This window comes from Leuciscus leuciscus (assembly GCF_965113295.1).
Source record: "Leuciscus leuciscus genome assembly, chromosome: 2".
Classification (NCBI taxonomy): Eukaryota; Metazoa; Chordata; class Actinopteri; order Cypriniformes; family Leuciscidae; genus Leuciscus; species Leuciscus leuciscus.
In genome coordinates, this window is record NC_138726.1 from 34,902,042 (window position 1) to 34,920,335 (window position 18,294).

Below are 18,294 nucleotides of genomic sequence, written 5' to 3' on the forward strand. Positions count from 1 at the left end.
TGACGTAAAATGACCAGAACAACTTTTCCAGTTAATACACATGTGCTATTCACACAAGCAACAATGTTGCGTCTTTTTACTGGTAAGATACCATTTGCGCATCAGTACCAGTAAACTCTTGTCATGTCAGTCATCGGAAATGACCCATTTGATTCATCCACCTGGATGAGAAACGCTTTAGTTTAATTTTAGTTACATTTTGTTTTACTTCTGAGTGACCGGCGTAACACATAATATATTATGGGACTGCAGTCACTATAGTACTCAATAGGACATTCAGAGAATCGTAGAAGGCAGGGTTTCGAGTGCGAGATGCAGCGCAATGGTCAGATGTTCGTCTAGTGCATGTTTATATAGAAAAACAATTAAAAGCAGCAGAACTTACTGTAAACTGCTCCGACAGAGCTTTATGATTGGCCCAAAGCAAACTTCTTACGTCAGCGCGTTCTAACCTCGTACGTTCTCATACCAGTAATCTTCATTATTTGTTCACACACAGCATCATACTGGTCATTTGCTGGTATTGTTACAACTTCTCATAAAGGAAAAAGTGCCAGAAAAGGTCCTGTTCACACATGATCTCCTGATGGTAATATACCAGTAGAAACTGTATGTGTGAAAGGGGCTAATAAGTATCAGGTTTTGATTGATGAGTCAGTATTTGGCAGCTGATGTGGGCAGCGTCTCATATGTGATACTTGCTCACATATAAATCATCTGGGCTTCATAAGGGCATGCATATCTGCCTGAAACGCCACAGTTCTGCTGCTCAGGACCCCTGATTTGATGTAGGGCTACAAAAACCTAGTAATATTCACCAATATTCACTCTAAGTACACCGCAAACCAGAAATATGCGTCAAGACTGCTCAACTTTGTAAGTTTAGGTAGCCTCATGTCTTGCCACTTCATTTGTTTTCACTACTATGCATTCATTTCCACATTCATATTAAATGTTCATGTTTTTATGTGCATCACTTTGAATGAAGACTGTTAACAGTTGTATTTCAGTACCATTCAGTACATGTTTTCTTTAGATTCTGCAGAAGGAAGATGCCATTGAGTGGCCTGGGACTCTTGCTATTGTCCATTCCTACATCTCCTATAAAGCAGGTGAGAAGTTTCACATACAGCTGATGATACCTAGAACAGTCAACCTGCAATGACACAGAATGTGATGTAAGATTGCTTAAAATGTCTTGAGTTAGGAGTTTAAAACGGAACAAAGTTTATTTTTATGAAATGTACCAGTAAATCTCTGATCTTTGGAAAAGCTGTCCTACAACTATAGAATAGCAGCAACCACTTACTTTTTCTGCAGCTTTGGTACTGGCAGTATTTTTCCATTCATTTTCTTTATTCTTCAAGTCATGAACCAAACCAAACAGCATTGAAATGAATTAAAACATTACAAACTTAGATTTTTGACCAGTTTTATTTGCAGTGAACACCATTGTTCAGATGGTCATGAACATTCACATTCTGTCAGACACTTTAACTACCATTAATTCAAATTAAAATGTTTATCTCACAAAACATAAAATGAACACAGAATATTTGTCTCTGTGGACAGGCCTGTTGGGTGCAATTTAAAATGAGGCTAAACTAAGTAAGTCTTGATCCCCAGAAGCACGGCAAAAACGTTATAGAACGCAGCTTTCAGCAATGTTCATTTTTAGATGTTGCTGAAATTGGTCATACCATTGACATACCATACCATTTACCTGTGCGGTTGAAGTAAATATGTAAATGTTAGAAAATGCTAACTTGCTTAATGCTGTTAACTGAATGTACAAAGCAAACTTGTCATTCAGAAACATCAGAATCATCATTGGTCTAATTAATTTTTAAAAGTCATATAAAAGGCCATTTTCTACTCGTGATTTTAGTCCTGACTTGAATGCTCTGTTTGAAGGGGTGTGTCTGCTGTGAGACTTCTGCGTAAACGCTCTCTGCTATGATTGGCTAACATCTTTGCGTATGAAATAAGCATTACATGTTGAACTCTCTCGAAAATTTTACTACGTTTTACTATGACAGTTTTCGACATTAACTAATCGTGAAAAGTTTTGATTAGATACAGTAATTATATTTGGATCTACTCCCATCTCATGAAATGTTGCAGCGGTAAGCGTTGTAGTCGATGACCGACAGTCTGAGTGCATGAATACAGTGATCTTGTCATTGCAACTCTATTTCTGCACTCTCATGAATGCTTTCATCATAACTTACAGTACAAACACAATGTAAATGACTGATTTGTTGTGCTGTGTAGACAGCGTTATTGATTAACTGGAGTTTTGGCAAGAGTCCAGAACTCAGTCACTGATAAACTCGCGATGTTAATGACGTTGATCTGATTTTGCAGAGGGGGTCTTTTGTCGCACTATTACGTCATAATGTGACAATATCCGAAATGAGACTTCTTCTGAACTTTCATAAAAGCTGTTTTTGGACTAACGAGAAAGTAACAGAGGAGTTCTGAAACTTACAAGATGTTTTTATAGTACAATGACCTCTTACATGTCAAAAGATCAAGGAAAGTTAGATTTCTCAATTCATGACTCCTTTATTATTAAAGGGCAACTATTATGGTCTCTGATGTCACCAGAGTGTGCATGTGAAGTTTGAGCTGAAAATACCCCACAGATAATTTTTACAGCATGTTAAAATTGCCACTTTTTTGGGGGTAAGCAAAAACGCGCCTTTTTGTGTGTGTCCCTTTAAATGCAAATGAACTGAGATATCTGGCCCACTTTCAAGGAGAGGGCGGAGCTTCAAGACCTCGTTCTTTAGTGGCAGGACATCTCATCTCACTGAATGAAAATGTCAGAACAGAAACTGTACTAGCTGTGTTCAGTTTGATCCGGAGTCGGGCAATAATGTAGCCTGGCAAGCCAGACCTACATCAAGATGTTAGGTCTGGCAACTCACCATAGACACGGCTCAATCCGAGGGGCGGGATAAACGGCTGTCTTTCAAATTCCCTCTGCACGCAATAGGACAGTGCTTCAACCAACCAGAGCGCTTTCCCAACAGCGGAGCTAACGTCAGTTGATAGATTCAACTTTTGAATCTGGCCGGCAAAAGTACGAACACATCTTCATTTTTAAGAATGACTTAAGTGCCGTTCTTTGCTCTTTTCTCAAAGAAAAACTTAACTCCAAGTCCTCCAGAGTTGCGGCCAAAGCCGATTCGAAAAACTATTCTCCAGCAGCAGCTCTTCTTTGTTTTCAAGTAGCAGGGAACCGTCGCAACTCTGTCGTCATTATGTTAAGCCCGCCCCGCCTACTCTATACACGACGTGATTGGCCTGACCCAATTTAGGTTTTTCCAGCTCGAAAGTCAACGGAGAGTTGCTAGACTACCCTGGCTGCAAAATACATTTTGCTGCTGCTAGGGTGCGTCTAGATTTCTAGGCTAGCAATAATGCCTATAGAGCCAAAGAATATATGCTGCATGGAGATAGAACAGGTATAGTTAAGTTTAATTATGGATATAACATATTTGTCATCTTGCTTTTATCCACTATTAGTACAAGCCAGTTGTAGCGGACCCCGCCCAAATGATGGCCACAAATTTACTGAAGTTTATTTTTCTTCACACAAAAGTTGAAGCATTTGTTTTAGTCCAGAAAATCACTGTAAGAGCTGAGTAAAACAGTACAAGAAGTGCGCATTAAAGTCTTATCCATAAACTAACTCTCTCTCTGGCATTATCAACATACGCAGCGAACTGCACAAAAACCCTCGTTACAGCTAACAGTAAACAAATTTATACAGACCTTTTCAGTGGGTTATTAATAAACTGGTAAACTTTATATCCGTAAAACAACTCAGATGAACTGTAATAAAGTGTGCGCTCTACCTTTCATTACTGCCGTGACCAGTATCGATCTGGAGACTGTAAGTTGGATCACAAACACAACAGTTGGTACTGATCCATCCTCTAGTAACAACTTTTTGGCAAAGCCTGCTTTGTACGGACCCTCGTTCACAAAGCAGTCTGGTTTAAAATGATTCGCGCAAACATAAACACAGTTGGGTAGATTGGGGGGCGCATTCAAAAGTAATCCACTGCGTCTTCAGTAGCTCAGATGTTGGGAGTAAATGACTGCTATGTTTATTGTTGCATCCAACAACAAAACACCTCAATCGCTTAGAAGACATTCTTGTCTACAGCTGCTCTGTCGTGGAAACAATGGCGGTCTGTGTACTGCTCACTCAGGGTGGGTCTATGCTAATACGGCAGTGTCAGTCAACAGTCATGGGCGGGGCTTGTGCAAAAGGACGTCACATTGCCCCAAATCTGAAAACGGCTTGTTCTGAGACACTGCTTATGATTTATGGGGATAAAAAAAAAAAGCACTGGGTGGATTTTTATCATTATAAGGTGGTACACACACTGCCAACACACATTTACTCTATTTTCAAACACCATGTAAAAATGAATTTTGCATAATAGGTGCCCTTTAAAATAATGTAGAATCATTAAGAATTAACATGATCTGACCAAGAGCATATTTATAAATTAACATTATACCAAAATGGACAAATGTGAGTAAAGGATATCTCTGACCTGCTCCCTGACCCGCTGAAGATCACTGTGTCGCTCCACAATCATGGTTGGTCTGTCTTGCAAAGTTTCTACAGAATTGTTTTTTTAAAAATCCTGTGGGGGAAATGAATGGGATTTTTACTTCCAGAACCTGACTTGTGCTTTCTGTTGAGATTTACTCACACACTCATTTCCCCGCAGCTAAAGAGGGAGAGAAAGATCGCCTGAAGACATGGAGCACAGAGCTGCGGCAGGAGAGAGAGACACTAGAAGACCAAGTCGGACAGCTCAGCAACTCTATAACGGTGAGAGAATCCTTAAGTTCTTATCATCCACTTTTCCTCTGCACGATGAGTCAAACCTCTGAAATTACAAATCTAAATGGGATGTTAATTCATCCCGTACCTCCATAACTATATAATGATGAGATTTTGGTTGTACGAGTCAGCAGCACTGTGTCCTCTCTCCCTTCACAGAGATGTATGGACAGCAAGAACAGCGTACTGGCCCAGCAGAGAGAGATGGAGGCTTCGCTTGATAAGATGAAAGGGCTGGTACGTCTGATCAGAGGGATCCAGTTGTCTCCCTTCATCTGCCCTGGGGTCATGGCTAATGGAGAAATGTCCCTCAATGGAGCTTCCAAAGCCAGCAGCTCCAGTGTGGTCACCACAGACACAAACAACAACACAAATACCGCAACAAGCTCCTCAGAAGCTATAATTATAATTAGCCCCCTCACAAACACAAGCGATACCTTAAACCAGATCGCCACTAATAATAACGTCGAGGCTGCAAGCGCAAAGAGCGATGAGGGCAGTGAGGAGAGCGCACAAATCATCAGCACGTCCAGAATCAAGAGCGAACCCACAAATACAAACGCCGCAGCTTTCAGCAATAACAGCAGTAACCAGGCAGTTCTGAGTACCAACGGAACCATTCCCACCGGGGAGGAGAGTACAAAAAAACATAAAAACAATAACAACAGTGACCTCAGCGTCATCCCACAGGGCCTCCTCGGCCCGATCGTACCCCTTACAGAAGTGACAGAGGGAGTAAAATAGCATTGACCACCCCGCTGCAGTTGGGGCCCAAAGCGTGCCAGTTAACAGTGTTGTTGTTTTGTGTTGTTGTTTCATCTCTTGTATCTATGAGGGAAAGAAAATCCATAGTGCCATTTACTACATGCAGGAAGGAGGTTCCTAAAGTACCAGCAATGTGTATGCTAACGTATGCACACCGAAAAGATTTCTACAAAGAATAATGATATAGAAAAGAGTAATAAAATTTAAAGATATCACACCATTGTGTGCCTGATACAGTTGCCATAGCACCTCTGAGTGGGAAAGCTTCTGAAGGCTGGATCGGGAAAAGGTCTCGTCCTGCTAGATGAGTAGTGCAGCTTCCTATCAGGTCCTGTAGCTCTGATCTAAGACATAAGATATGATGCGTCGAGGAGTTTAGTATCCGTTTTGTCTGTGAAACGCAGCCGAGGTGCAGTTGTTTCGTCTAGTTTTCTGTTGTAAAAACAGGTTCTTTATCACACTGACAGAAATACAGGTCTTCCAGGTGTTCTGCTGGAGGTTTAACTATTATCATTTGCATTTGTCTACTTTGTGGTGTTTTAAAAACCGAAAACAACATTTCTGTAAATAAGTTTTGCTATTTTTACACATGACCTTATTTATAATTTTCTTCTTTCTTACAAAAATATTCTGTAGTTCTGTTCTGCCAAATAACCGATGCCACAGGGAACTGTTCTTTTATGTTACTCTGAACATTAAATAGATATTTAAGAGTAGTAGAGTAGTATTTGTAGTGTCAGTCCTGAAGTGTCTGTGAGGTAAATTCTGACCATGCCTTATCTACTGACCAGATGTGATTTACTGAGTGCGCAGTTCAGGCGCAGTCACAGAAGGGAATGATTTGAGACTTCTCTCACGTCACTCTCACTCCATTTCCACATCCAGAAGACTTTTTAGTTGTTGTTTTTTACCCAGACTGTAGCAGGGGTCTCATGCCTTGTCCAACGACTTACGAGGAATCATGCAGTCAGAAATATCCCATAAAACCGGTGTGCCAGTAATGTTATGCTTATGGGCCAATTTAAGGGCTTCTGTTCTGTATCGTTTTAACACGCATGGTGTCACTTTACTTGGTGATAACACTGTTCTGTAAACCTGTCCAAAAGCACAACACAGCAGGCGTACGTTATACGTGCCTAGCGCAACTACTTCACCATTGTCTCCTAGGGGCTGTTCTGTTAACGCTTTACTTTCTTTACATTTTGCATTTCTCCAACGCTCTCTCACCGCTGTATATTTCACAGTGTGTGACTGCACATGAACAAGCACAGACAAACACTTGTAACACCTGAGATACAGCCGCGGTAGCTTGAACACTGTATCATGTGCCAAGATGACACTTCCATAGTGTTTTTAAAAAGCACAAGAAATAATCCAGAAACAGTGGTGTCGAACACACAAGGGGTGCATCGCTTTTGATAAAAGACAGAAATATCTACAGTGTTTATATCTTCATTTCAGGTTTGTGAGTGTTTTCAATGCTGAACATGCAGCTCTGGCCTGCAGTAGCCTCTGTGTATTGGTTGCCTTAAGTTCTCTAGACATGTTAGGCTGTTTCATAGTAGTGTTATGACTTGTCTGTGTCTTAGTCAGTTGTCAGCAAAACGAGTGTTTTTTTCCCCTTTTCCGTAACAGAACCTACTTTGTCATACAGTGTGTGATCATTCTGGTTGTGTTAGTGAGGACAGTGCCTGCACTGCCTGTAGTGAATCTGAACTCTACACATAAGAACTCTGAAGTGCTTATGTCTTTTAACAATACACAAAATTAATTGCTGGTGTGTTCGTTCACGTTTTTATGAAAAGACTTTACTTTTAGTTAAAACGATTCCATTACAGTCTGATGATCTGGGTATCTATCCTTCATTTTATATCGCATCTGAGTTTTCAAGAGGATACTAGTGCTGAAAACGACTCTTACCATCTCTTTCTACGGCAGAAATAGGAAGAGTAGTATGCGGTTCTGAATTCAGCTAATGTTTCAACAGTCACAGAAGTATTCACACATTTTGTCTGATGAAAGTTAAGAAGTATTTCATCACAATTGCGAAAATTCCAAAGTAACATGCAGAGAAGCTGCGTTCTGTTTGGTGGTTTAATGGTATGCCAGGTTTCTCTGTGCATTTAAAAAAGAAATAAAAGGGAAAAGAGCCCTTACATAAATGCTCATCAGATGTGACATTTGCAAATGTCATCTCCTTGTCTTTAGGGACAAGAATCCTGAGGCCAGATGTGGCTAGTAGGACTGACACGAGCTTCTGTGACAGATGTTCTGATGGGAATCTACTGTGTCACCACATTCATGTTCCTTACGCTTAAGAATTGGGTATTGTGTCCTGAAGTGTGTGAAATCTGATTTCCTCAGATATTATAGTGTTTACCGAGAGCTCAGGCTTTTGTTCATGTTTTCAACACGCATAGTAATACTTATGAAGAGTCACATTCTTACACCTCATGCTGTTACCTCATTCAGGTTGATGAAACCCTCAAGTAAAATCAAGGATAGATTATTGCAACGTGAAAGTATCAGTGCTTAATCTAATGTCCTTTACTATAAATTAAAAACACAATTTACATCAATTTGTTGTATAAAATTGTCTAGATTATTTCATAATGGTTTTTGAAAGGGATGTGTATTGCTCTTGTTTCATTTTTTAGTTTTCTAACATTTTTGTATGTTTGTGTGTTGCCTGATGTCTGTTTACCTTTTCTCATAGAATTCAAGTCCATGTGTAAGTTATTTGAATATATAACTTCATGAATTCTTTCTGTTGAGGAGGCTGGTTATTACTGGAGCATTTGATCAATTTGTATTTATTTATTTTTACCATTTTTGCTAAATAAAATTGTAAATTAAATAGTCTGTTTTTCTCTCTAGGTGCATTTTACATTGAAGCAACAAATGGATATTTTAACACTTACACTAATATACATGTAAAGAATACAACCACAATAAATTATACAAAGATTAGCCATACTATAACCCATTTTGGAAACATTGTTCTCCACAGAGTGAATTGTGCACGCTGCCAGAATATAGAAAGTCTAGAAACAGCTGCCTAAAATGGAAAATATCATATAATTGGTTCTGTTCCCTCATGACATTTCAAACTCATAGAGGCACATAAGAATGAAATTGGATCAAAACAACATCAAAATACCAGGTCACAAGACAGATCATCTGCCAGACATAGATCATGCCGTTTTAGGCACAACTTAATAATACTAGACAAGAATGAATCCAGTGCCTATAAATATGCATTTATGACTTCTCACACATAAAATGAAATTTAAATACAGAATGAATGTTGCACTGAAAGGCCGCTACTTACAGTAATAGTGATGCAAAAGCAGTACACTGAGCTCAAGTGGTCAAATGAATCCTTTATAGACTCTCTTAAACCAGTTTAATGCACAGAGAGTGGGTATCAACATTGTTTTTTGGTCCGACACATCAGCTTTTGGCTCAATCAGTGGCAAAAGTTTGAGTTGGGACTACCTGTCATTGTTTGGTGCTGCCAGTGGCACATACATTACACACTGCACCTTTAAAAAACACACTGCTGCTTATTGCTGTCTGACATAAACATACAGATAACACTGTCCATGACAGTACTTGGACACCCAAAAGGCACTTGTTCTTCTCTGAAAGGTAGTCATGCCAGGACACAGCACTATAGTTGTCGGGTCTGAACTGCAGTTAGTCCATCTTGTCACCATTGCATGGTTTTACTCCGTGTGAGTTTGTTTTTGAGCGCATGTCTCATCTGCAGCATCCGTGAGCGCTTGTCCATAGCCAGCAGGTGTCGCTGAAACTCCTGCCGCACTTCACACACCAGCTGCCCGAACACAGCCTCCACTGCTGAAGTGTCCTCTGCTACAGACAGCTCAAAGAAACTGCACCTACATCACCAGTGAAACCTTAACTTTAACACACACAGCAAAACCTTCACATCCAAATAGTAAGTGACGTAACAGGGCCATTGAAGATCATCTAATAAGTGTGCTTAGAATTTTGACTGCTAGTGAATTGAATATCTGGTGGTGAAGTGGTTATCTTACTATTATTATGACAAAATTCTGAAGTAAATAAATTGGCCCTTTTAATTTTGGAAGTTGTGAGTAATCCATGGAGTGTATAGGAATTAATTGTAATTATTATAATTAAATATATTTATATTATTGTTAAATATTATTATAAAATATAACTAACTAAATATTATTATTTCCCCCCCCAAAAAGGTGAGTGAATATTTAATTGGAAATGCATATGGGTCACTGTCATTTTGACTTGCGGTAGTAATACAATTTTAAAAGTTTTGGATCGGTAAGATTTTTAATGTTTTTAAAAGAAGTCTCTTCTGCTCACCAAGGCTACATTTATTTGATAAAAAATATATATACAGTGGGTACGGAAAGTATTCAGACCCCCTTAAATGTTTCACTCTTTGTTATATTGCAGCCATTTGCTAAAATCATTTAAGTTCTTTTTTTCCCCTCATTATTGTACACACAGCACCCCATATTGACAGAAAAACACAGAATTGTTGACATTTTTGCACATTTATTAAAAAAGAAAAACTGAAATATCACATGGTCCTAAGTATTCAGACCCTTTGCTCAGTATTTAGTAGAAGCACCCTTTTGATCTAATACAGCCATGAGTCTTTTTGGGAAAGATGCAACAAGTTTTTCACACCTGGATTTGGGTATCCTCTGCCATTCCTCCTTGCAGATCCTCTCCAGTTCTGTCAGGTTGGATGGTAAACATTGGTGGACAGCCATTTTCAGGTCTCTCCAGAGATGCTCAATTGGGTTTAAGTCAGGGCTCTGGCTGGGCCATTCAAGAACAGTCACGGAGTTGTTGTGAAGCCACTCCTTCGTTATTTTAGCTGTGTGCTTAGGGTCATTGTCTTGTTGGAAGGTGAACCTTCGGCCCAGTCTGAGGTCCAGAGCACTCTGGAGAAGGTTTTCGTCCAGGATATCCCTGTACTTGGCCGCATTCATCTTTCCCTCGATTGCAACCAGTCGTCCTGTCCCTGCAGCTGAAAAACACCCCCACAGCATGATGCTGCCGCCACCATGCTTCACTGTTGAGACTGTATTGGACAGGTGATGAGCAGTGCCTGGTTTTCTCCACACATACCGCTTAGAATTAAGGCCAAAAAGTTCTATCTTGGTCTAATCAGACCAGAGAATCTTATTTATCACCATCTTGGAGTCCTTCAGGTGTGCTTTCATGTGTCTTGCACTGAGGAGAGGCTTCCGTCGGGCCACTCTGCCATAAAGCCCCGACTGGTGGATGGCTGCAGTGATGGTTGACTTACTACAACTTTCTCCCATCTCCCGACTGCATCTCTGGAGCTCAGCCACAGTGATCTTTGGGTTCTTCTTTACCTCTCTCACCATGGCTCTTCTCCCCCGATAGCTCAGTTTGGCCGGACGGCCAGCTCTAGGAAGGGTTCTGGTCATCCCAAACGTCTTCCATTTAAGGATTATGGAGGCCACTGTGCTCTTAGGAACCTTAAGTGCAGTAGGGATGGGACGATTACCGGTTTCACTATAAACCACGATAAAATGTACTGACGGTTAGTATTATCGTTCAAAATTTAATTATCATTAAAACCGTGTTTGATTATCGCGATTTTGATAACTCACTGTCCAGCCAGCAACAGTCTGACGCAGGCGCAGCGCGCAATGTTGTTTTTTTTATTCGAGAAGGAATGGCGAAAGGCAGTGACCGTACTCGGAGTCGGGAGATTTTTCAGCGTTTTAAGAGGACCAAATCTGAGGTGTGGTCATATTTTGGCTTTTACAAAAGTCCTGAGTGAAACTTAGGATGGTCACTACAATAGGGGGGAAACACTTCAAATCTGCCTTGTCCTCTTGTGTGACCATCACCCACTGTTTATAGCGAATGCAAGGCAAGTTAACTTACCAAAAACTACGTCTGGGAAATAATTGGGCACAAAATGTTGTTTTGAGTTGAAATATTTTATCTCACTCACTTGAAATAAACGTGAAGCTTCCGCGAAGAAAAGTTCGCAGCAAGTGCCTCCTTTGAGCCAAAGACGAACGAACAAGTTCAAACAACTATCATTGTACACTTATTACACCCTTTTTTTTTTTTTACCACACAATTACGGGGACATATTGAATTGAGATTCATGTTTTAAATCTTACCTGTTTATAAATCCGTTTATAAAAACGGAGACGCAAGACGGCAAGTTGTATTTGAATGATACGAGAGAGCGCGTGCGCGTCCGTTGCGATATGGATGTTTGCTGTGTTATTATGCGTTGCTATTGACGACGGTCATTATAAGGAAGGAAATGCCACAGAATATAATCTTGCTTAAAAAAGTGCATAGAGCTGCTTGTTTTATTTGTTGTTTGTTGATTTTCAAATATTAAACTGTTTTTAGTGTGAGCATCAGTTCTTTTTGAACACTTTCATCTCGTTTTAACAAAACCGTGATAATATTGATAATCACGATAATTTTGGTCACTATAATCGTGATATGAAATTTTCATACCGTCCCATCCCTAAAGTGCAGCAGACATTTTTTTGTAACCTTGGCCAGATCTGTGCCTTGCCACAATTCTGTCTCTGAGCTCTTCAGGCAGTTCCTTTGACCTCATGATTCTCATTTGCTCTGACATGCACTGTGAGCTGTAAGGTCTTATATAGACAGGTGTGTGGCTTTCCTAATCAAGTCCAATCAGTATAATCAAACACAGCTGGACTCAAATGAAGGTGTAGAACCATCTCAAGGATGATCAGAAGAAATGGACAGCACCTGAGTTAAATATATGAGTGTCACAGCAAAGGGTCTGAATACTTAGGACCATGTGATATTTCAGTTTTTCTTTTTTAATAAATGTGCACAAATGTCAACAATTCTGTGTTTTTCTGTCAATATGGGGTGCTGTGTGTACAATAATGAGGAAAAAAAAGAACTTAAATGATTTTAGCAAATGGCTGCAATATAACAAAGAGTGAAAAATGTAAGGGGGTCTGAATACTTTCCGTACCCACAGTATCTATAATAATAATAATAATATTGTTAAATATTATGACAATTTTATATAACTGTTTTCTATTGTAATATAGAAAAGCTTTCCTGTAGCTCAGTGGTAAGAGCAATGCGTTAACAACGCAAGGTTGTGGGTTCGATCCCAGGGGATTGCACATACCTATGTATAAATGTATAGGATAATGCAATGTAAGTCGCTTTGGATAAAAGCGTCTGCCAAATGCATAAATGTAAATATATTTTAAAATGTAATTTATTCCTGTGATCAAAGCTGAATTTTCAGCATCATTACTCCAGTCTTCAGAAATCATTCTAATATGCGGATTTGATGCTCAAAAACTATTCATTATTATTATCAATGTTGAAAACAGTTGTGTAAAAAAAAAAAATTCAGGATTCTTTTATGAATAGAAAGTTCAAAATAACAGCATTTTTTATAAATAGAATCTTTTGAAAATTCTGAAAATTTGAAAATTCAACTTTCATCACAGGAATAAATTACACTTTACTATATATTCACATAGAAAACAACTGTTTTAAATTGTAATAATATTTAACAATATTACTGTTGTTTTTGTATTTTTAATCAAATAAATGCAGCCTTGGTGAGCAGAAGAGACTTGTTTTAAAAACATGAAATATCTTCCCAATCCAAAACTTTTGACTGGTAGTGTACATTTAAAGGGTCATGACACCCTAAACCAAAATTTCTGAGATTTTAACAGAGGTATGTGTGTTGAACACCATTGAAGACAATGTTAGCATCTGTTAGATTTAATAGTAGGTTAATAATAGTGTTTTTATATGCTATTTTCGTCTTCCGGGTTTAAAATCTTCATTGTGTCCATTTGATGACTCATCGGTGTCTCATAATTATTAATGAGACTGAGTTTTTTATCCAATGAGAAGAAACGTTCTATTAATTATTCATGACACCACGTGGAACTTTCCAATGACAGTTTGTCAAACTATGATATCGCGTAGTAGTAGATGAGAGAGGTAATGATGGGACGCGCGTTTGTTTTCGTGGTGCAAAAGTTCCAGTGCATCTTTCCCCGCGATGCTGCCAGGGCTAGACTCTGACTGCGGGCGGCTAGTTGGCCATCAACCACAGACACTTCTAAACTATGTGTGTGTAGCAACCATTCAACGGGAGAATGGTGGACTTCGGCCTTGTACACCAATGCAAGTTTCGTCTTGCGAGTGATGCGGTCCCGAGGACTTTTCTATCGCTTCAGAGGTGTGTGTGTGTGTGTGTGCGTGTGTCTAAAATGTAACCCTGACCGTTTTACTTGCCTTTTGTTAAACAATCACTCGTTATTAAAATTTAGATATTTCGATAATACCTCAAAATTGTATGGAACGTATGCTTAATTTGAGCAAATTTCTATGTCACTGTCCATCTTTATTATGTGGGTTTAGGGGGCGCGTAGATCTAAGCTATGTACTGAACGTTTTTTTTTAAAGATAATTTTTTTTATTTTCAAATATATGCATTTATAGTGTGTATATAAACAAATATATATTTTATAATGACATAATTATACATATACATGTGCATTTATATGTTTTAAATACAATTATAAGGTGTCAGTGTATTTCATTTAGAGCCCAACCGATATATCGGCGGGCCGATATTAGGCATTTTCCAAACTATCGGTATCGGCATTTATAATGGCCGATAAATTAATATTTAAAAAGTAAAATAAAAGCAGACGAAACACCCTTCAACCATGTTATGAGTGTTGGCGCTGCATAGTTTGTCCACCAGAGGGCACTATACAAGGGAGATCGCTAACATCAAAGAGCTTGGAAATCACAACGAACTTATTCTGCCTAAATAAAGTAATGATTACTGTATTTATAACTAGCATATCTGTAGTTCCAGTCTCTGCATTGTAAAATGTAAGTTAGGCACGCGAGGAGTGAACATTTAGACATAGAGAAAAAGTATCAAACATAGCCTGTGCATAAAAGTTAGCTTTTCTTTTACACGTGTGTGAAATCCAAGTGTGCGTTGCTGACTTCGTTTAGCCGCAGTATTAACGAGTCACATAAGGTATTCAGTGTATCACTAAGTAGTAGATTTTAGAAGGCAGGCAGGCAGCAAATGATGATTGAAAATGGTTTGTTGTAGCTTGATGGAATAGATGGATAGAATTAAAAGAGTGCAGGTAAAGGGATAAGCAAGTTGACATTGTAATTATAAGGTAGCTTATAACATTGACATTTGGCAGACGCTTTTATCAAAAGCGACTTACATTGCATTTCAAGGTACACATTTACAGTCTTATCAGTTCTTCACACACACACACACACACACACACACACACACACACACACATTATTACATAATTTAATTATTACTGTCAATATTAATAATAATAGTTGACTTTTTTTGTTCAAAGGACTTTAAGTTTCATATCTTAAGTTTGTATTTTTATACATTATATTTATCAGAACTTTAATATATTCTGTTCTGTTGTGACAATAAAACAAACAAGTTTATTTTTAAACTGCATTATCATATTATTTTAGTAAGGCTGAGGACTCTTAAATAACGACAAATAACTAATGTTAGGGAAATCTGTTCATGTTTTGTTACGCGTTTCTGGATTTTTAAAAAATATATATATCGGCCGATATATCGGAATATCGGATTTTTAAATCACCAAATATTTCTATCGGTATCGGCCTTAAAAATCCTTTATCGGTCGGGCTCTAATTTCATTAGACTATAACTTTGCCAGCTATAAAAAAATCTAGCATTTCCTCACGTTTTACCACTGATTTTTAGTGACAGTCGATATGCATGGGCCACTAGCGATGACAGTCTGCATGTTATGCTAATAACAGAACATTGTTACTATTTGTCCACAGTCACTATGCTCCCAGAGTGATCATTCACAGTCTGATCGGCCTTACCGAGCGTTTGTTTAACGTGGTCAATCAGTCTCTTCAGGCGCGACACAGCCTCAAAACTGCTGCGATCCGTCACGGAGTACATGATGAGGAACCCATCACCCCATTTAATGGAACTCTCCAGAGAGGACACAGCAGGTCCTACACACTCCTGAACACAAACAGATTCACACATTTGAATAGTTCTTCATCTCCTGCATGTGACTGAATGTGTTCGATGCAGTGAGGATAGAGATGACGCACTAGACTTTCACAGATGTGATTGTGAAGGCAATTCTGGAGGACAAAGGATGTGAACTTAGGTCATAACTAAATGACCTAAATTCGCAGGAACTAAATTCCCACAAACCAAAACCTCCTGCTTCTCAAATGGAGTTCCCAAACCTGGTCTTTGAGTCCCCCCGCACTGCAGATTTTGTCATTATCTAAAAGGATAGTTAAGGCAAAAATGAAAATTATGTCATTATTTACTCACCCCTATGTTGTTCCAAACATTTATGACCTTATTGGGACCTGTGGAACACAGAAGATGATATTTTGAAATTTGATATTTTTGTCCATATAATGAGTCAATGGAGTGCAAAGTTATTTTGGACCCCACTGTCTTTCCTTGTATATAAGGGGAAAAAAAATAATACAACGCTTCTATGTAGTCTATACTGTATGGACAGAAAAAAAAAATTGTGTTCCGCAGATGAAAAAGGCATACAGGTTTGGAACGACAAGAGAATGTGTAAATGATGGCAGAATTTTCATTTTTGGATAAAATATGCCTTCAACACACCTGATTTATATCATCAGCTCGTAAGTACTGGGTGTGTCACATAAGGGAGTCATCCAAAATATCAGACCCGCTACTCTACTGCACTCACACAGATGGTAATGCTTCAGCCTAATCCTATGAATTAACATGTGCCGCTCTCTATTGTGTAACATGATCAATGGCAGCCAGGCTGTTAAAGCCGCTCCACCAGCCTGAGATTCAGCACAGCAGACATGAAAGGAATGGAATGGTTCAGAGAGTCCTGTGTCTCATCAGCCGTTTGACAAGGCAAGATCATCCTGTGGATAAATATGCGAGTAGAACAGCACGCCGGCAGATGCACAGTCACAAAGAGATGGACCCTTAATAGGTAAGAGCCAATACTGTAAGATCTCATCTCAAGTACACTGTACCTTATTAACAGTGTCTAAAATCTCCAGTTCAATCGCCTCCTTCTCCACGATTTTCTGACACCTGTAGGTGACCTCTGAGACACAAAAAGTATAGGCATGTCATATGATGCACAGAACTCAACTGCAATGCAGTTACACAAATGTATACAGCGTGAAAACGGCTATATTCTGTTGCTTTACAATGATAGGGGAGGTGTGTTTTCACATGGTCAACAGATCATCAGTGTGTATGTATTTCATTTGTGTTACCCCTTTTATGTTCATACTCTCCAATAAAACGCCTGGTGATGAATCTGACACACAGAGCTGGAGTTCAAAAGAGGAAAACAGAGTTATTACAGTCGTCAAGATATAGGATATAAACATGAAACCCAATAAAACACTGCAGTGTTACCTGTCTTCCCACAGTTATCTCTTCCCAGCACAACGAGCTTCGCCTTCAGCATCTTCCGTGCAGACTCTGACATGATCACTGATAATATTATATCTGAATAGTATTAATACTCAAGCAAAAAATGACCGCAGCCAATATATGTAACAGGTATGAATTTTCCCTCGGGTTAAGCGTGGCTAGACATGACAGATAACTGCGACATAGATGCAACTCTTAATCTAATAAAGTTAAAATACAAGGCACAGCGTTAAAGAATGAAACAAAGCCTTCCAGAAATACTTACTTTGCTCCCAAAAGTTCCCGAAAAACGAGCAGCGCTTGACTCTATATCATTGTGTTCCAGTGGAGACTCTTGTGGAGTTCATGTGCTGCAGATTCTGCGCTCTCCGGATGTCTTCTTTTAGTAATGACATTAAACACACACACACACACACACACACACACAGAGCGGACAGCACGTCATTGTTCAGCGCGGTCTCTCTACTTATTCCACACATTCATCACCGGACTCGACTGCGAGACTCATTAAACAACCATCTGATTTATCGCCTTTGACAGTCGAGCCTCCGGAGCAGCAGTCTACTTGGTCTTGCCGCCAACAAAACCATTAATTAACCCGGGCTAAAATTAAAAGCTTTATATTCTGGCTTTGGGTGCTCGAGCCCCTGCCCTTTTTCAAAATTAATCGAAAGTGCCCCTCTCAAACAAATATCAATGATATTATTGTGGTCAATAAAACAAAATGCATTTGATTATAATTAACATGACAATGTGTACTTAACTAAAGTAAAGTTAGCCTAAATTCACGTTTATTTTTACGTGTCTGTCTGAGGTGCCGTTGCCATGACTCTCGAGACTTTCAGTGAGTACGGCAGGAAAAAATAAACCAAACCATTTTTAAACTTCTTCTTTTTGTTTCAATAATCAAAGATAGTGTGTTGATTCAATAAAATAAAATAAACACATATTACATATTTTAAAATATTCCATAGTTCATTGATGCCTGTTTGTTATTATATAATACACCGACCAATTTTGCATTTGGCTTAACAAGTTCAAATTTCATTGAACAATGAAGTGGAGTGGTAATTTTCCAGTCATTCAAGAATCGGTACCTATTTTTTTACAG

At 38.9% G+C, this 18,294-nt stretch overlaps 2 protein-coding genes and 1 long non-coding RNA gene across 8 annotated transcripts in view; 2 read left to right on the top strand and 1 right to left on the bottom strand.

The window, feature by feature from the left end:
• Positions 1-8,495, top strand: part of phf21aa (PHD finger protein 21Aa) — a 33,762-nt gene extending 25,267 nt beyond the window's left edge. For 4 of the 6 annotated variants that reach the window (XM_082161760.1, XM_082161762.1, XM_082161761.1 and 1 more), the window contains 3 exons: positions 1,037-1,112; positions 4,758-4,861; positions 5,033-8,495. In XM_082161760.1, the coding sequence (XP_082017886.1) occupies positions 1,037-1,112; positions 4,758-4,861; positions 5,033-5,617 (765 nt within the window). In that variant the 3' untranslated portion in view covers positions 5,618-8,495. The remainder of the gene's footprint in view (positions 1-1,036; positions 1,113-4,757; positions 4,862-5,032) is intronic. The other 2 variants (XR_014203685.1, XR_014203686.1) reach the window with 1 other exon arrangement.
• The window catches only part of LOC309492753, a 149,548-nt gene extending 134,313 nt beyond the window's left edge, over positions 1-15,235 (top strand). Inside the window, exon 2 of the long non-coding RNA XR_014203689.1 lies at positions 12,756-15,235. This is a non-coding gene — a long non-coding RNA (uncharacterized lncRNA). The remainder of the gene's footprint in view (positions 1-12,755) is intronic.
• On the bottom strand, positions 7,484-18,271 carry LOC309492752 (ras-related and estrogen-regulated growth inhibitor). The gene is given in 6 exon segments (XM_082161769.1): positions 7,484-9,539; positions 15,543-15,746; positions 16,772-16,845; positions 17,021-17,077; positions 17,166-17,243; positions 17,449-18,271. Coding segments are annotated over 6 exon segments (603 nt in total). The 5' UTR covers positions 17,450-18,271; the 3' UTR covers positions 7,484-9,350.
• Positions 18,272-18,294: the final 23 nt, after the last annotated feature.